A 20,539-nucleotide genomic window follows, 5' to 3' on the forward strand; every position below is an offset into this window, starting at 1 on the left:
GAAATATGTGTGACTATTATGGACTGAATTGTACCCTTTCAAAATTCAGAGTTGAAGCCCAACCCCTAACATGACTGCATTTGGAGATGGAGACTTTATGGAGGTAACTTAGGTTAAATGAGGTCGTAAAGGTTGGGCCCTAATCTGATAGAATTGGTGTCCTTATAAGTAGAGGAAGGGCCACCAGGGCTCTCTCTTTATGTCATGCACCCAGGAAAGGCCACATAAGGACACAGTGGAGAGGTGACCATCTACAAGCCAGGAAGAGAACTCTCACCACAAACCCAACTTGTCAGCACAAATAGCACCTTGATGATGAACTTCTAGCCTCCAGAACAGTAAGAATATAAATGTCTATTGGTTAAGCCACCCAGGCATTTTGTTATGGCATCTTGAGCAAACTAATACATCACTTAAAGCAAACAATATAACAACTACTATATTGTTGAGTGCACAACATATATATATATAGACACCACACATATGGCAAACTCCAGCATAAAGAGGTGGAGGGCTAGTAAATGGAACTATAGAGTTGAATGCTTTTTGTATTTTACATGTTAATACAGTATGCATTCTAAGTAGACTGAAAAGTTCAGGCTATTTACTGCAATTTCTAAAAAAGTCATTAAAAAAGAACGCAAAAACAATGCCTAAAAAACAAATAGAAGAATTAAAATGAAATTCTGAAAATTTCAGTCTACTCTTGTTAGAATGAAAGCTTGACAAGGGGACTGATTTTTGGAAGTGGGGCCAGAAGGGGCTGTTTTTGCCGATGCCTTTTTCTCAATCAGAACAGCAGCTTGAAAATAGTAGGCATTCTATAAATACTGGGTGTCTAAATAAGCATCACTCTAAGACTTTAGACTTTACTCTACAGGTAATTGGAAAGCTATCAAGAGTGACATAGTCATGTCTACATTTTAGAAAGATTGTTTTAGCTCTAATCTTTAGAGAGGGTGATGTGGACTAAATGTTTGTGCCCCCCCCCCCAAATTTATATTTGAAATCCTAACCACCAATGTGACAGTATTGAGAGGTGGCTCATTTGGGAGATGATTAGGTCATGAGGGTGGAGCCCTCATGAATGGGATTAGTGCCCTAATTAAAGAGTGTAAAGAGACCAGAGTTCTCCCCCTTCCAGCATGTTGAGGATATAAGGAGAAAACAGCCTTCTGCAACCCAGAAGAGCACTCTCACCAGAACCCAAGCTTGATCTTGGACTTCTAGCCTCCAGAATTGTGAGACAAATTTCTGTTGTTTATAACCACCACCACCCCCATCTGTGGTCCTTTATTATAGCAGCCTCAATTAAGACATAGGAGCTAAAGGGGGAAAGGTTAGTAGCAAAGGTACTTAGGAAGCTATGTAGGAATCCAGGTAAATATACAAAAAAAAAAAAACACAGCAAAAGTCTGGGCAGGAGGAGGGAACAGGGGGGCATCTGTTTATGCAGAGCTGGTGTTTGTATCCGTGAAGTCATTCTAATTAGCTAATGTGAGATGCTGGGGACACACCCAAGTTTGTATACCTAGATCCTGTCAACACTGATCTTTACAAAGCTTGCCAACTATTTGCTTCAAAAGACTTGAAAAGAAAGTCACATTAACTGATACTGATAACTGATTATTACTTCCAAGGAAGTCTACAAGAGAACTGTAAGAAAAAATCAGACAGGCGGCTCTACAAATGTCATGTCCAGTTTTGAAAAGATCTGGGGCTTCCAGGAGCTGACCTAGGTTTGAATCAAGGCTCTCCCACATACAACTGTTAAGACCTTGATCAAGTTACTTCACTGTTCTGAGCCTGTTTGGTCACTAGTAAAACTGACATAACAAGACTGACTACATACACATGCTGTGAGGATCCGGTGAAATCCTGAGTCCTCTTAAGGGCCTCAGTGTGCTTGGCACATAAGCGGGGCTCAGACTATCAGCTTTCTTCAGGGAATGGGAGAGAGAGAAGAAACATCCATCTTCCCTTATTACCCTGGGGTGACTGAAATACACAAGAGGCACCTGCTAGGTAGCAGAGGTGAAATGGCTTATGCCCCATAAACTAGCAGTGACATAAATGATTCTCCCAATTGGCTGCAGGGGTAGTGCAATCTACTTTTACAATAAACTATAATGATCAGTTCTATATCCAACTTTCTCGCTAGATAAAAAGCCACTGGAGGACAGGAACCATGTGACCATGTTCCGGTCTGGCCTAGAGTAATCCCTTAGGAAGTCTCTGTAACATGATGGAAAGGGTGAATGAAGGAAGAGATGACATCACTACCTCCATAACCTGGATGGCACTGTGTATGGGGCAAAATCTTTGCGCACTCAGTTACGAAAGACTGGCTGACCCTCTGAGGCTGGCCCCAGGCGGAGGGGCACTGTGATGAGGAGGAGGCAGAGAGGCAGTCACAATGCACACACATCCTACAATTCCAAGAACACGCAGCAGCTAGCTACATTGTGACCCTGTGGCTCACGTTCATAAATTTCAATTCTGGCTTCAAACAATTCATAGGTAACTCCCCATCAAGCCCAATTGTCCCAGAAAGCCAATGCCACCACAGGGGTGGCTTAGGAAATTGTCTTAGCCTCTCTTGCCTAATGCCTCCCCCCAATAAAAATGACTTCAAGTAAGACAGAGAAGAGTGTGTGGAGAGAGGCATGGCTAAGGTCCAGCTGGAAATAAACTTCAGCATCTGGATACAGTGACTGCACGGGTCGGTGTTCTGTGGAAAAAGTCTGGGCAAAAAGCGATGTTTTTTGCATAGCTCTTCTGGAGAGAGTATCGACAAGCACGAGAATCTTTGATGGGTGTTTGGTGAACAGAAATAAATCATCCATGAGAATGGGGTACGTGTCCTTCTGAGAGGAAATAAATATCAGCAGCACAAGCTTGAAATGAGTGAAAAACAAGTCCAAATCCCAGTCAGAAGAAACAGCAAGAGCTGCGGAGCCAGGAAAGATCCTATCCTATTTTCTTCTTCATCCTGAAGTTAACCAGATGGAGATTTTTTTTTTTTTAAGTACCAATCTATTCACATACTTGGAACGAAGGGTTTTACTTAGAGATGGAAGATCTGCATTTAATTGTAAAAATAAGACAATTTTTTTAAATCTAGAGTTTAGATAATTTTTGTCTTTTTCTTTTTTTCCCTCTCTTCATTCCCCTCCTTTATTTCCCTTTTCTTCTTTCTCGTCTCTTCTGCTTTGGAAGGTGGACTGACGACAGCGTGTTTATCGTTATCTCATGGACAAGGAAATAACGGGGCAGACCCTTTTAGACACAGCGTATGGGAGAAGATGCCCACATGAAACACAGAACAAAAAGATGTAACTTCCTCTTACGGTGCTCCATCTGATGACAGTGAGCTGTAAAACCAGTGATAAGAATTTACAAAAGAATAAACCAGAATTAAGTAAATGGGGAAAAAAGGTGAGTGAGTGGCAGAGGAACTACATAGAAAGGGCACTGGTGGTACACCGGGCATCTCTCCAGGCTGTGCTTGCTGTACTTAGTTTTAGTCCCTCCTCTGTAAAATAGGGATAATAACTGTACTTAACCTGTGTGAGTTTTAAGAGGATCAAATAAAACAGTACATGAAAAGCTCTTGGAGTTGAGACTGGGAAATAAGCCTTCAAAATAAATATTAGTCATTGTGATCATTATGAATATCATTCAAGGATTAACAAGATTATATGTATAAATCTTTCCCACAGGAAAACACGCTCAGTAAGGTACAATTATTGTTGTGATTATTACCATCATCATTGTTTCTCTTCTCTTATCTCTTCATTCTGTAGGTGGTTTCTTTCTCTTTGCTTGGCTTCTGTGGACTGATGCCTTATTAGTCATTTTTGTGCTTGATACAGATTTGTGCCCTATTATATTAGCTTTTGGACTTCCTTAGATTTCACTCTCTGTAACCCACAGGTCAATCATGCCCCATCCCTACATCCAGTGAGCCTATATACATAGACGTGCCCTAAGTGGAACCCTCATGGAGCTTCATCAGTTAATGGCACAAAACCAACTAACTAGATAAAGGTTAGCAATTCCCATGATTCTTGCCAAAAAAACCACAGTGGACTGTTATGAAGGTTTTATTAATGGTCAAAAAATGTTCACTTTTCAAAAATTCAAATTCGGGCTCAGGAAACAGGCGTAACCAATTCTTGTCCACCAAGATACGTCATGATGTTTGGGCAAAGATGGCTTATAGCCATAGCAACAGAGCAAACTTTGAGCTGAATACTGGGAAAAGCATTTCCAGACTGACACAGATGTTCAACTAGCATACTAAGTCTCTGAAAACCTGTGGATGGACAGCTTCATGGACAATGAATCCTGCACAAAGAGCTGGTTTACTGGATTGTTATCCTTGATAAAAAAAAAAAAAGACTCTTGGCTGTGTCATCTATGAGTTCTGGGTCTCCTAAGGGTAATTATACCATGATGTGGTCTTGAAAAGGGCTATGTTTCAGTAATGGGTTTTCAATGTGTCATAGAAAGGGAGTGGCTATTTAAGTTGAAAGTTGTATAAATACAGGACACTAGTTTAAACAGGAGAATGTAAAGTTCTAATCCCACTGCACCTTAGGCATTGAGTGATGTCTTCTTGATTTTTCTAGCCCTGATTATTAAGACCAATCAGATGTTATTTATTTTATACTCACCGAGCCTTCTGACTAGACAAGGAGCCCCTTAAAACTGGGGACTAACGGGGGTCTAATTCATCTCTCTAGCCTGGCACAAAAGTAAAGGCACAAAACATGCTCTTTGAATCCAGCCATCCACCTCTGCTTCCATCAACTCTGAGAGAATTTGAGGCAGCTAAGAATAAAATAGAAATACACTAAGAAATGGAAATGACCGGTTACTTGTAGGCACATCCAGCTTGGAATCAGTTCACTTTTCATTTGGCTGAACATTCAGAAGAACTGGTAGGGGATCAGACCATAAACAGATGATTTCAATCTAACATAGTAAATGTGAGGTTGGGTAATTCAGCCTGGGTCTCATTTTCCCTTGCTTTCCACATTTAATCCCTCTGAGGTCTGCTGATTTCTTGACCTCAGTTCTCAGTCATTGTTGCCACTGCCCTCATTCAAGCCCTCATGGCTTTTTGTCTGTGGACTAACCCACTAAAGCTGGTCTCTCAATGTTCAGCCATGTGCCCTAAAGGCCTTCTTCCTGCCAGCTGCTGGCCAGTTTTTATAATAGAGATCTGACAACATCCATCATTCTTCCAGTCTTTTACCTCTTCCCCTTGGTCTACTACCTAAAGTTCAGCTCCTTAGCATATTTTACAGGGACTTCTTCTGTGTGGTCCCCGCCCAGCTTTTACTGTAAGTCATTTTTCTAAGAACAGTTTACGCCACGACTGAAACTCTGCAATTACCCTCAAATATACCTTGCTATTGTTCACTCCCATGTCTTTGTTCCTATGCCAGTTTCTCCTACCTGGAAGAATATCCCTACCTTTCTTTGTCTGGTTGGTCCCTATTTATCTTTCAGGCTCAGCACAAACACTTTACCCCCTGCAAAGCATTTCTTCATGTAGCTTTGTATCAACTCTGTGCCTTGTACCTCTGGTAGAGTACTCATCGCACTTTTATAGACCTTCTGTCGTCCCTATGAGACAACCCCCATGAATTCAACACATTTTCTCTAAGCACCTTCTATGAACCAGGCACTGAAATGGATACAAAGAGAAGTATGATATGGCCCGTACCTTTAAAGAGTTCATAGATTTCTGAAAAAGACAGATTATCACAGGATGTGCTAAGAACTGGAGTTGTGTGTTAAAGAACAAGTAAGACTCTCTGAGTAGGGAAAGAAGCATATATACAAGCACAGAGGAGTGGAATACCATAAGCCATGGGGAAGCTGTGGGTAGGGCAATCTGGCTTTAGTGACAAGTCCATGTGTGGGATTGGAGAGGATAGACCACAAAGCGAATGATGTGCCCAGAAAACTATCTGAACTATCCCCAGGGCTATGGGGAAACATTGAAGGGTTCTGGCTGGAGATTAACACAGTCCTTTTTACAAAGTAGAACATCATGCTTGTTGCCATGAGAAAACTGGGTTGTTATGTGAAAGAAAGCTAGGTGAGAAGATGGGTTAGTCATCAATGCCTGGACCAACATTTATTCCTTTGGCAAACACAGACTGCATATGCTCCATATGTGATGTGAGGCTGTACCCTAAGAGAAAGTTAATTCCAATGTAGGAGTCTGCTAATCTTCAGAGACTGGGTATATGGGTGGTGTGACAAAACAGACCAGTCAAGGGTGTAAAAACATTAAAGACCATACTCAGAAAGGGACAACTTACCAACTTTCCAGTAACACTCTGACCACCTTCATTCAGCCAGAATCCAGGGACCATGGCTGAGAAATAAGGACCCCAGACTCCTGATACAAAAATCGGGTCTTTGCTGATCTAGAAAGAAAGGGGCAAAGTATGTGAAAACACTGATCCTCAAGGCTAGAACAAGCTTTATCCCCCTCCCATCTAATGTTTCTATGATCATGGAACTCAGCTTCTTATTAAATAACTTTGATGGTGGCAAAGTCACTCCCTCCCAAAGGACGGGCATGGCTTCATCTTTGGAAACCTTTCTGATAAATTCATTCAGATGTCACGGTAGCAAAAGAGATAATTTTGGAAAGAAACTGATGGGACAGTTCCTAGATGGCTCCCTCTCCGTGGCAGACTGACTGCAATAATGGTCCCCCCACCTTCTAGCCCTCCCTGTACCTACTCGCTCTGCGATATGACTTGGCAGCTCCTCTCACTGAGAGGTGGGGTCACTGCCCCTTGAATCTGGGTCAATAAGTCAAGTAATTTGTTTTGGCCACCAGAATGAGGTGGAAGTGACACTGTGCCAGTTTTCCAGGCTTGGGCCTCAAGAACTATGTGCTTCTTCTCTTCCTCCTGCCCGTCTCCCTCTGCCACGGGAATACACCCATGCCAGCCTGCTGGATGGAACACATGCAGCCCGCTGAGTCAGCCCAGCTGTCACAGGTGATGTTTCAGATACATGAGAGAACTCAAATATGGTCAGCAAGTCCTCCTAGTCAACCAGCAGCTGGCGAGCCCAGATCACCAGAGTCACCCAACCGACAGACTTGTGAACAAAAATACAGGTCCTGTTACATGTTGCTAGGTTTTTATGTTTGTTTCTACCCAGCATTTTTATGGCAATAGATGACTGACACACCCCCTTCCTCCTACAAACAGTTATGGGCCAGCTAACAGCATACTATCTACCTTTACTGGGTGCTGGGGACACAGAGATGAATCAGAAAGAGTTCTTGTCTTAAAGAAGCCCCTTGTCTGGGGTTGGGGGTTAGATAAGTAAACAGTAAAAGAGAAAACAGTGTGGTCCATGGGACGGTAAAGACAACATAAAATGTTGTGGAGGGGCACAGCAGGTGAGGAATGAAATGGTCCAGAGGTGGCTTCTTAGAGAAAATACTAAATCAGACTGGTTAGCTAGATGAAGTAGAACAGGCAAGGGAATAGCTTAAACAAAGCCATGCAGGGGAGAGACAGGTGCTCTTAGTGGTCAAGATACGGCAACTTTTTTTTTTTTTTTTGGTAGCAATAGAAACTCATTTAGGTGGTAGGAAAGTACATCAAGACATAAGCCAGGACAGGCAGGGATGGACCATGTGTTCATTCACTTGGAATAGCATGAGCTTCTCATCCATCCAGGAGGGATGAACACTGCAGTCATATTATGGTTGTGGAAGGGTGTATTAGAGAGTGGGGAGGAAAATGGAATTGGGCACACCGGGTCTATTCCTGCATGTCTTGAGGCTGGGCAGAGAATCTAGTCATTTATTTATTCCACAGATATTTATTTCAGCCCTTACTATATGCTTGGTACTACGCCTGGGGATATAGAAGTGCACTAAACATATCCATAATTTCTGTCCTCATGAAGTTTACACTACAGCATTGTAGCAAACGGATAAGCCTTCTTTAAATGTCCGGATGTCAACTACTCTGGTTCTCTTTTCATTAAACTGGTGAGGCCTCAAATCACTAGGATTTCCAACCCCCAAAAAGGAAGAGTGTGAGGGAAGGTAGATTACACAATATCGTTAACTTTAAATTTTGTCAAATAAAGTAATGTATAAAAAGAGGACAATAAATACCAAAAGTGAAAAGAATAATCTCAGGGGAAAAAAAGGGTTTTTCTTTTCTGCAAGAAAAGACAGTTTGGCTTCCATGGACATGTTCACTTATTTCTTTGTGAGTTCCACAGATGTTTCCTGAGCTCCTATTGTGATTCAGGCACTGCAAGTAAATGTAAACAAAAAAGCATAGTCCCCACCTTCACGGGGCTGCCCTCTTGAGAGCAGGGTAAACTAGGGTGACCAATGCTTCAGAGCTGGCCAGGATTCTCCCTGTTTTAGCACCAAAAGTCCCGTGTCTTGGAAAACCCTCAGTACTGGGCAAACTGGGACAGCTGGTCACCATAAAACACAAACGCGTAATGATAAACTGTAATAAGTAATGAAGGAATATCAAAAGGTATTATAAGAGTTTATAAGTGAGGTATCTAATCCAGTTGAGGGGTCAGGGAAGGCTTTTCTGAGGAAATGATATTTGAATTAAGATGAAAACATACATAGAAATTATTCAGGTTTGAGTATATGTGTATCTGTCTGTGTTTGTGAATATCTGTGTGTGTGTGGGTGTGTATGATTAGAGAGTGTTCTAGACAGAAAAAGCACACACTACATGGTTTACACTTTTGTCACTTTGTCTTTGTCAGTGAAAATGTTGCCATATGCCAACCCTAGAAATGACTGCCCGAAATTGCATCCCCGAGCTGCTTTGGGGTGAATAAGACAGTCCAGCCCCAGAAGCACTTAGGATCCAGGGTTGAAATAGGCGATGGACACCCACCAAAGTCAAGTCACCTCTTTTCATGCCCCACACCCCTTCCCTTCCAGAACTCATCCAGCCCCATTTGATAGGTTAGTCTCAGAGAGGTTGCCTGTTGTCTACAGTCACACAGTTAGTGAATGGCCATTGTGGGACTTAAACCCAGGCAGATATCGGCCTCACACCCCAGTATATGCTTTTGAAAAAACAGACAAAACTTGTGTACATTAATCACTCAGGAAAGTTTTGTACCATCACCACCCATGAAAACCCAGACCCTGTGATTGAAAGGTGTTACTGCATTGGCTACAGCAGAACTCCACTGCTGCTCAGGAGTGTTAGGTGAAGGCTCTGCCTGGCTCCATCCAGAGAGAAGGTTAGTAGCGGACTCCTGTTTGGGCTCATTTATTTGCAATGGTGCACGCGTCCTATCAGAATTTCTCACTATAGCAAGGAAACAAAGGGAAACATGTTCCCCAGAGCACTTCCAATCACTCCCAAACTCTGGGAGAAAACAAGTGATTGTTTTGAGAGAGAGAGAGGAGGGAGGGGGAGAGAGGGAGAGAGGCAGGGGTGGGGGAGGGAGGGAGGGAGGAAGAGAGGCTGCACATGTGTGTATTTATGTGTGCTTTAATCCTTTGCAGTAAATCTAAATCTTGAAAACATTTTTTGTGAAAGCTCTTTCCATTTTTGTGAAGGCTGCTCTGTTACCCAAAAGGAAGGAAGGAAGGAGCACATTTTGCTCCACTAAGGACACGTGTCCATACAGGACACGGACTTCCCAGTAGTATGTGCTGCTGGCAACAACAGCTAAGATTGACCAGGTACTATTCAAGGCCTTATTCCAAGCCCATTACAGGAGTTAAATCACTTAATCCTCACAGTGACCCTAAGGGAAGATTCTATCATTATTTCTATTTACAGATATGTAAGCTGAGGCAGCGACTGTTACACATGCTCAAAGTTATGAAAATACAAAGCAGTCAGGCTTCACAGGTTCTAGATTTGTCTCTGCCAAAGTATGGCCTCATTTTTAGGTTACCATTGCTTCTTTGGGTCCTTCATTTACCTTTCAAGGGCAGAAAGTAAGGGCTGTTAGAACCAACATAGACTCACTCAAATTGAACCAACCTCCTGGCCTTGATGACAAGTAGGTTAGGGAATCTTCCTATGCAAAAGGCTTTCGATCAGTTTTCCCTGATATATTTGTAAACAGCAGAGGAGAGAACAAGGGTTGAGTCAAAGATCTGTCTTGATTCTATCCTATCATGTTCTGGCAGGTGATCTTACACAAGGCAATCTTTCTGAGCTTCAGTTTCCTCTGTTCCAAAATGGGAGGAATGATATAAATGTGCGAGGACTGTAGTGAAAATTAAATAAGCTTATGGGGTGGGTATAGCTGAGTGGTAGCACAAGGCCCTGGGTTCAATCCCCAGTACTTTCATTAAAAAAATTTAAATAAGCTGCCACATATAAACAGCTTATTATATGTTAAATACCAAGTAAACATTAGTTCTCCTGCAAATGAGATTCGTGTGATGGAATCGTCAGATGACTAGGTTGAATGACCACAGCCAGAAGTAACTGCAACCATGTAAGGAGGTCTCTAGATTCCTTCTTGGTCTTATTTAGTCAATGTTTTCAATGAAGAAGTAGAAGACAATACAGAAGCAAAGTCACTATACTTTCAGATGGTATAAACTTGGGAGGACTACTTATGGTGAGCCACATCCAAATCAAGATTCAAAATTACTTGAAGAGCCAGAACATTAAGCAAAATGCAACAAGAAAATAGTTCACAGTTATTTAATCATATAGTCAAAATACTCTGCACTTAAAAGGTACTGGTAATACTCTCTTTCAAAATATTCCTTTTCATGGGTAGTGGTACAAATATTCAATTTAGTATTGTTTAAAGCATATGGAGACCTTTGATATGTTCTTTAATTATATGTGATATAAATAAAGTTATAAAAACTGTCAATAAAACAAAACATTTGATTGCATACTATATGCCAGGCACTGAGATCATCAACTAGGCTATACAAACAATAATGCAAAATAATAATAATAATAAGATGAATTCATACTAAGGCATGGCCCTTTTCCTCAAGGAGCCCCTAGTCAGACCAGGCAGACAGAGATGGAAATAAAAAAATTACAACAAGACATGCCAGGTGCTACAGTAACGTAGATGAGGAGGGTGGTCGAATCCCAAAGTGCCTGGGAGAAGAGTGAGCACTTCACAGAAGTGGCCACACAGTTAGGCCTTGAAGGATGAATAAGGGTTTCCTCAGGTGGAAAGGGAGGGCATCCCGGACAGCAAGGCTCAGAGTCACGAAAGCTGTACAAGCATTTTGATTTTCAGTAGGGTTTAAGGTTTTGCATTTTACTTTATATAAAAAATCACATGGTTTAAAGAATGGGCATATTTTTCCATCAACATACCCTCCACTGCTTGTCAAAGATTCCATTTTCAAAACGTGGCAGCTGAAAAAAGCCTCAGTGAAACCACCTTCAAAGTCAGGCAATAAGAAGAAATAATAATAAAAAAAGTAGTAATTGCAAACAGTTATTGTGGGTTTATTATGTGCCAAACTCTTGTAGGCCCTTTACAGATATTATCACATTTAATACTTATGACAACCCAATGAGACAGGTCCTATTATACTTAACTTCACAAATGAGGAAGTCTATGCTGAAGAAGGTCAAAGAGTGAGTAAATAGAAGAGGAGCAATTGCAAGATCCAAGCAGATACAAGTTATGATCTACCAACTTATTTTCCTTTCTAGACCTTATTCTCCTTATCTATAAATAAATAGATTGGACTAGAGAAGTTAAATACCTCTTTTGTCTTTGAGGATCTCTGAGATTCCAGAAAGTTAGTCATTCTATCCTAGCTGGCCAATCAGAACTCTCCAGCAAGTGATTGCAACACAGACTGCCCTCACATGGCCTGGGGTGCACAGGGTTGTCTCCTGGGGCTTCTCTAAGTACTCACTTTGCTCTACTACCTCTCTGACCTGTGGCCAAGATTACTAAGGGGTTATCTTGACTGCCAGCTTCACAGGTTGGATTTAATGGCTACTGTGTTTAACACCTTACATTAGCTGAATAAATCTTCAGCAAATTTTAATTGGATACACACTGAGTTCAAACTACTGTTTTAAACATGAAAAGACAGAAAGATGGGTATCCAGAGCCACATAAATGACATAAGCCCCGTCCCCTTGAAGTTTACAATCTAGTAGGGACTGGAGGGCAGGATGGGGCTGGGGAGTAACTCAGGTATCAAGTGACTTCTGAGTGTATATTTACATTCAGACTTAGTATAACCCTACTAGTATGTGGAGTCAAACAAACACATCCCGTTTTACAGGTGAAGACACGGGGACCAGGAGGGTAAGCAAACTACTCAGAATCAGAAGCATCAGAAATGGTAAAGTTGGGATTAGCAGTCTCTCTCCACGTGCCCCTGCCTCTTTTCATGTCTGTGCCCAAGCTGGCTCCATTAGTGGATGTCATTGGCTGAGTTTCATCTAAGGCTGTGCTACTGTCTGCTGAGTTTCCCTGCAGTGATAAAGCCCAGGCGCCTGCTCACACCTCTTTCTGCAAGCGATGACTGGGCTCAGAGCAGGGAGCTACTCCAGCAACGTCCGCTCTGCCTTTCCCCACCCCAACATCCCCAACTTGGCCTAAGCCTCTGGCAGGGGCAGGAGGCAGGCTCCAGGCGCCAGTGGTCCTGGGAGGGAACAGGAGGTTTTGTTTTGAGTGCCTCCAGCCAGGTTGGGAACGTTAGAGGGTAGCCGCAGGCATGTGTGGGATTGGGTATTTCCGTGGTGGCTCATCTCTCCCTCCAAATGGACTGTGCTATCATCTTACCAGGAAAAAAAAAATTATGCACATGCCAGCCAACTCCCAGCTCACTACACAGAACAAAAAAGAGCACAGAGAATTCTGTTTACGAACGGGAGCTCAGCATTCACCTCTCTTTTTGCACTTCTCAGACTGAACTGCAACGAGCCGTTTGCCTCTCACCATACAAAATGGTGAGGAACCACGTCTTATCTTGAAGGCAGTAAACATGGTTCAGTAATATGAGCATAGACCTCGGAGCCAGACAAACCTGGGTTTCATTTCTGGTTTGGTGGTGTCCCAGCCACATACCTGTGAGGCTCTCTGAGACTCAGCTTCCTCATCTATAAATGGAGATGCTCTCATCTACCACTGAGTTTTGTGCGAGTCTTAAGTGGTATAATATACATAATGATTCTAGGACTTAACATGCTCTCAAGAAAGGTGAAACATTGGATGGCTTAATTCTACTCCTTTTTGAGACAGTGGAAAGATGTCTCTTACCTAAAGTTCTAAACCAGGTCAGGTCCAGACTCTACCCCTTATCAGCTCTGTTTCTCTGTGGGCTCTTCCTCTTTCCTCCTGGACTCGGCTCACTTACCACCTCTCTTGGGGTCAGCTAATGCGTTCCCATGTGTAGAATGACAATGTTTATGCTGTTGAGTTTCAAATTTTTATCCCAAACTCAGACCTTGCTCCTGAGTTCCATACAGGACATCTGACCTATGTGTCCAATCAACATGCCCAGAATAGGTCCTGCCATCCCTTTCCCCAGGGTGATTCTTGTTCTGGGGTCCCTGTCTCTGTAAATGGTACTTATTTACCCAAGCAACAGGACATGTTCTTAACTTCTTGATCGCTCTCATCTGCCCCATGTTAGGTCACATGTACTGTCAACTCTATTTCTCAAACACAAGCCTTTGTGTTTCTCCCCACTGCCATCACATGAGTCCAGTCCCATACCATTTCTTCCCTGGATTTCTGCAACAGCAATGAAACTGGTTTCCCTGCCTCAGATACTGTCCTCCACAAGCCCTACTCAGAGTCTCCAACTTCCACACCCCTAGCACAATGATCTTTCTTAATACACAAACCTAATTGCATCATTTCCCTTACTGATCATTCTTTCGACATTCCCCATGGCATATGAGACCTTTCTGACCTGGCTTTTATTTATTTGGTCTAATCATACATGTGATCATTTCATCCACCCTTCACCCCATCATTTTTACCAAACCCATGACAGCCTAGAAATTCTCCAACTGAGCCACTTTCTCTCTCCTCTCTGAATCTTCATAAATTCTCCTCTGTCTGCCTAAAAGGCAGCCCCTCTCACCTTCCCCTGATTAACTGTGCATATCCTTCCAGAAGACTCAGCTCCATATTATCTGTTCCAGGACACCTTCTCTAAACTCTGACTTTTACTCCAGTGCTGGATTGGTTATTCCTCCCCGTATCTTCCCTTATGTCATGTGTGTAAATGTATATACCTAGATCTATAAATACACATGTAATATGTATTTTGTATGCAATATGCATGTAGTATGCTTTCTAAATGAAATCATCACACCAATGCAGGGCCTCGCTAAAATTATTATTAACAAACAATCTCATTGGCAGTAAGAGCAATAATAGGATCTAACACATGTCCAACCACCTATAAGTGGCCTGGGGTTAATAAAGCTCAGGCTTGCCAAATTTTCCCCTTCTCTATTTGGAGGTTTCAGAAAAGTTAAGAGTTCTTCAGTAAAGAGTTTGCCCTTCCTAGAAACCCAATCCCTTTATTTCAGTTTGACCAAAACAAGAACATATGAAACCTGTTCACAGATCTCTCCTGGAGCTTAGCAGTCTGAGTGGGCAGGGAGGCCACTGAGCTGGTCTGTAACCCAACCATATAGTCCCCAAATTTGGGATGGAGAGAGGCTGCCAAATATTGTCTGCAATGTCCTGAATTATTAGCAAAGTATTTTGGACTCCTTAAGCCTCATTCTTCATCATTCTGAAACCCATACGTGATCACATCAGAAATGCCATTCATGTTTCTCATCCACTTAGACTTAACGCACCCAAACTTGATTGCAAGAGACACCAAAGAGCCAAGAAAACTTTGAGGTCTTCCTAAAGTTTCCCCCAATTTTCTTTCCCCTGCAGACAAGAAGCTGCACTTGGCCTTCTCTATACAAATGCCTAACTGGCTCCAGGGAGCTCAGACTGGCTTCAGCTTTGGAAACTCTGAGAGCTGTAGGAACCCAAAGATGCAAAATCATATCTTGCACCTTTTTCATAGTCTAAACAATCTGTGGTGGGTAAACAGTTATCTGTCTGTTCTGTAACAGGGGAGGGGCTGGCAGGGCACATGGGAAGCAGCTAACAATGAGCACAGGTGCTCTGTCTGCAGTATTTATTCATCAGATAGATTCTCAGCTCTGTTGCTTTGATGTCACATAGCAAATTGGACCCTCAGAGTCAGAACCATATTTTCTATTTCTGTCACATGCCCCAGGAGTGAGGACAGTACTATTAAGTGGTTCTCAAATATGGCCCAACCAACGCTCTCTTTTGATTCTAAACTAGCTGTTAGGAAAAGCAGCTCTCTCTTACAGAATTTAAGGTAACTGTAAAAAGATGACTGGGAGCACATGAAAAGATGCTCAATATCACTAATTATCAGAGAGGTGCAAATCAAAACTACAATGAGGTATCATCTCACACTGGTCAGAATGGTCATCATTAAAAAGTCCACAAACAATAACTGCTGGAGAGAGTGTGGAGAAAAGGGAACCCTCCTACACTGATGGTAAGAATGTAAATTGGTGCAGACATTATGGAGAACAGTGTGGAGATACCTTAAAAAATTAAAAATTGACTTACCATATAATCCAGCAATCCTACTCCTGAGCATATATCCAGAGAAAACTCTAATTTGAAAAGATAACATACACCCCAGTGTTCACAGCAGCACTATTTGCAACAGCCAAGACATGGAAACAACCTAAATGTCCATTGACAAATGACTAGATAAAGAAGACATGATATATATACAATGGAATAATACTCAGCTATAAAAAATAATAAAATAATGCTATTTGCAACATGGATGTACCTAGAGATTATCATATTAAATGAAGAAAGTCAGACACAGAAAGACAAGTATCATATGATATCACTTATATGTGGAATCTAAAAAAAAATGGTACAAATGAACTTACTTGCAAAACAGAAACAGACTCACAGACACAGAAAACAAAGTATAGTTACCAAAGGGGAAAGTGGTGGTGGGAGTAAATTAGGAATTTGGGACCAGCAGATATAACCTACTATATATAAAACAGATAAATACCAAAGTCCTACTGTATAGTAGAGACTATACAGGGAACTATATTCAATATCTTGTAATAACCTATAATGAAAAAAATGAAAAAGAATATATTATATATATATATATATAAATATATATATATATGTGTAACTGAATCACTGTGCTGTACACCAGAAATTAACACAACATTGTAAATCAACTATACATCAATTAAAATAAAAGATGTCTGGGAGTAGCCTCACAGGCAAGGCTGATCAGCAGGTACAGATGAGGATGACACAGCCTTTTCCCTTGTAACAAGCCCATGGCGCCATTACCCAGTGCCCCTATCAGACATGCTCTGATTTTGAATGTTAAGTCACGGATGCTTTCTCTCCCTGCTCTGCTCCTGATCAGTGTCTGTTTCCCTTTTTAAGACTATGTGCTTTCATACCAGTACTTGGCTTCGGATATCATCTTGTCAACCTGACTACAGACTTTGATTTTCCAGTTTGACTCTCAATGTCTTAACTTTGCCTTAACTTGCTGTGTGACCTTGGCTCCTGGGGTGTTCATCTGAAAAATGGGGCAAATAGGACCTCATCTTGGAGATCTGTTAAGATTAAATGTGGCACAGTCTATTATAGGCATTGGGGCAGTGCCTGGTACATTCAGTGACCCAGGGAAATGCAGCCTGTATTAATATCATCACTCCATACTGGCCAAAGTGTACTTCTTATTTATGGAATGGAGTACACATGGGTGTTTAATTTTAAAAAGTACGATCTGACACCATCTTGACTAGAATTCTAAAGTAGAGTACTGAGGTTGTACTGGTTCTAGAGAAGAGAGAGTAAGATAAGAATCAAATTATCAGATACGTTCATGTTTATTGGCAAGATCTGTCACTGGGATTAAATACAATTGTGGCTTTCCCCTGTTAAAGGCAAAGAGAGTCTTGGCTGATTTATATTGGGGCCTCTTCTGATAAAAGTCAAAATGTCTGTGCACATGTATCAGTCGTTGCCCTTGGGAAGTGCTCCCCAAAAGACCCCACTCCTGCTAATCAGGGGAAGCTCAGGGGAATTTGGGTCATGTCCGTACAAGTCTAGACCTGAAGAATCCTGATCTATAGAACTGCGTCTCCATTTCTGGCCTCATAGAAAATGAGAAGGCTAACCTGGCTGGGCGAAGAGAACTAAAAACTACCCACAGTTACATGGGTAGCTCCCCCAGTGGGTGACTGCAAAAGTATTATAAGCTGAGAAGTATTTCTCAAATATCATCCAAGGTACTTAGGATGAAGGAGTTTATCCCTTGCATTTTCTCTATAACAAAGGAAACGATGGGAACATTAAAACATAGTGATGGTAGGATGGGAGGAGGTCAGGAGAAGAGAGATGGGGAGAGAGGGTACAAAACCCACCATTCTTTGGCTGCCTACTCTGTCACCAGGGACAGCACACGGGTGGTACACGCACCAGCTTGTCCACAGCAGACAAGTGATCATGGTCTGCCGTCCTGCCAATTCTGGACAAGGCATCCAGGGTGTGGGGAGCCACTGCCACCAAATAAAACGACATGTTCTGAAGCCTCTCTGTCATACCACAGGGGCACTTTCACACTCAACCCCCACCCAAGATGCTGGGCAGGCCTGCGCCACACGTGGTTTTGATGGGAAAGGGAATCAAGTTTCAGAGATAGTAACTCAAGTTCCCAGCTTTCAAATGGGGCAGAACCAGGGTTAAGACTCACATCAGACCCAAGAGTCCATATATTTCCAGAGACCTATCTTTAGAGAAAGAAGGTTGCAAAAAGGAGAGACAGGAACACAGCAGGCATCCAGCATCTTTGCCAATGTTTGGTCTCGAGCCAGCTCAGCTCCTCCTGGGCCCTGAATGGAATAAGTTCTTTATGAATTCAACAGACACGATGGATTTTCCTATATGGGGGGAGGGGGGAGAGAGAACTCACACATGCCAGTGGTATCTTTTCCTCCCTTCCATATTCAATAGCAGTTCTTTTAGAACATTAAAGGAATCTCATGTTAAAAGAAAAAAAAAGACTAAATTTTTTTTCCTATTTAAACGAGTTCTTTTTCAATTTTTTAAAAATTGTAGTATAGTTGATTTACAACGTTATGTTAATTTTTGGTGTACAGCATGTTTCAATCTTACATATATATATGTATATTCCTTTTCATATTCTTTGTCATTATGGGCTATTACAAGGTGTTAAACAGAGTCTCCTGTGCTATACAGTAGGACCTTGTTGTTTATCTATTTTATACATAGTAGTGTATATCTGCAAATCCCAAACTCCTAATTTATCCCTCTCCACCCCCTCTCACCCTCACCCCATAACCATAAATCTGCTCTCTATGTCTGTGAGTCTGTTTCTGCTTTGTAAATACATTCGTTTGTGTCTAAAGGAGTTCTTATAGAAGAGAAATGGCCTGGATCACAGAGGCAAGAGGGCTAAGAAGAAAGGGTGCTTAGAGGGGCAGTTGATGGGGAGAGTTTGCCCTCTGCCTGTACTCTTATAAAAGACCACACTGATACAGGCGATATGTAAACATTGCAGAACAATCAGAAACAAATGAAATGAGGGCCTCAGAGTCACAGTATTCAGCTGTGGGCCATGGCCAGGAAGCAGCTTTTGTTGTGAAGAGATCATATGCATGTGAGGCAGGCTTGATTTTAACCCTTGGCTAGGCTATAGGCTATCTATCTATTGTATGAGAATGGATCAGGGTCCACCTGGATTTCCTGAGAAACAAGAATAAAGGCACAGGAGTAGAAAAAGGAGGGAAAAAGCAGCTAACACAAAATATATGACCTGATGTAGGTCAGGGTTACGGTTCTATGAGGCTGGTTTAAACAGAGTTCCTGTGTTATTAATCAGTCATGTATTTAGCTCACAACATAACAAAGGACAATTCCAATTCCAATGGTTCTTACTTTTTAAAAAAGGTATTACAAGTAAACATGGAGGAAGAGAGAGGGAAGGCAGTTAACATTTGTCAGTGATAGTTTTATATGTATTCTTATGCAGTCTTCATGACAATCCTGCCATTTCCTCTGGTTTACAGATGAAGAAACCATGGCTCACAAAAACTCACAGTCATATAGGCACCAAGGGACAGAACCGAGATTGGATCTGAGTCTGTCTGACTCCAAAGGCCATGCTCTTCCTACTATACCCAGCTGCTTCCTGGCTATTTGGGAACCAGAAAAGTCAAATGAATTGTAAGGGGGTCAGTGGAACCAGCTTCGTCCATCCTGGTTTTACAGAGAGGAGCCCAGGGCGCCTGCTAGGGTCAGGGCCTTAGTGTGCTCTTAATGAGCAGACAAAACCTGGTTTCTGGAGATCCATGTGCTTCCCTAGGGCCCTGCCTTTCTCCTTCTCTCCACTCATCATGAAGCAATCAGAGACAAGATTAAATGAAACTGGCCACCAGGCCCAGCCTGGCTTCCAGAATGTGTGAATTCCGGCAGAACACTCCGTATGTCGATACCCTCTGTGTGTGGTGTGGGCTGATTCACCACTGGGCCAGCAATTTGAGAATCTGGCTCTCACCTGAGGCACAGATGTCAGAGTGAGGAGTAAGAGCTATTTTCCCACTTCACTGGCTTGCTCTCAGAGGGTGGTGACTGCGCACTCAGCCATGGTAGGAGGAAACACTCCCCAACCCTCCACGCCTGCCTCTGGGGGATACAGAGAGGGGAGTGCTGGTTAATGAGGCTTGGGGGCTGGTGAGACTGCCTCCTCAAGGCTGCATAGTGCCATGAAGAAGAGACATTTCAGTTCGGCCAGGCCGGGAATCACAGCCCACGCAGCTAGTTATGATACCCTGGCGAATCTTTGTTTCTCCTATGTAAGTGACAGACAACAGAATTCACCTTCCAGAATGTTTGGGAAGATTGGAGGCAATGTAGAGAAAACCCTGACATACTGCCTGCATTCAGTAAATAGCCAACAAGTGGGAGATGATTATTTAACTTTCTGAACCAGGAAATGTTTAATCTACATTTTTCTGAGTTAAGAGTGCAGTCTGGTCCAGCTAATCCTGGTAAGGTGCAAATAACAGAGTTGCTGGCAGACGGTGTGAATGGCCAGAGGTACAGTAGGTTTTAGGTGGAAGAAATCTGGGTCTCCTTTTTTATGCCAGACCAAGAGGATTGCTTGGATCTCAAGTTGTGTCCCTAGTGGGTTAAGGGTAAAAAACACATCTAATGTTTACACTTGGGGCATTTCTGTTAACTGAGGCTCTGCACTCATCTGTGAAGAATTTCCATAGCTGCCTTCTAGGGTTGCGGCGCTATCAACTGAGATCATGCATGAAAAAGCCCCTGGGGTGGTTTCTGACACAGAGCAGGTGTCTAAGATGGGGAAAGAAAGAAGAGCCCAGGAAATATCTGGGGCCTGTTGAGAATCAAGTCTCTCTAGAACAGAGACACTTCACAGATTGCTTCA

The 20,539-nt window shown here is 42.4% G+C and overlaps 1 protein-coding gene across 8 annotated transcripts in view; it reads right to left on the reverse strand.

The window, feature by feature from the left end:
- The window catches only part of FGGY (FGGY carbohydrate kinase domain containing), a 389,879-nt gene that overhangs the window by 126,931 nt on the left and 242,409 nt on the right, over positions 1-20,539 (reverse strand). For 7 of the 8 annotated variants that reach the window (XR_012079073.1, XR_012079071.1, XR_012079072.1 and 4 more), the window contains exon 9: positions 6,342-6,449. The exons of the other annotated variant lie outside the window; for it this stretch is intronic. Coding sequence is in view for 4 of the 7 variants with exons in the window: in XM_072974343.1 (XP_072830444.1) it covers positions 6,342-6,449 (108 nt within the window). In the remaining 3 variants the exon portion in view is untranslated. The remainder of the gene's footprint in view (positions 1-6,341; positions 6,450-20,539) is intronic. 8 annotated transcript variants of the gene reach the window in all.

This window comes from Vicugna pacos, chromosome 13 (genome assembly GCF_048564905.1).
Source record: "Vicugna pacos chromosome 13, VicPac4, whole genome shotgun sequence".
NCBI classification, from domain to species: domain Eukaryota; kingdom Metazoa; phylum Chordata; class Mammalia; order Artiodactyla; family Camelidae; genus Vicugna; species Vicugna pacos.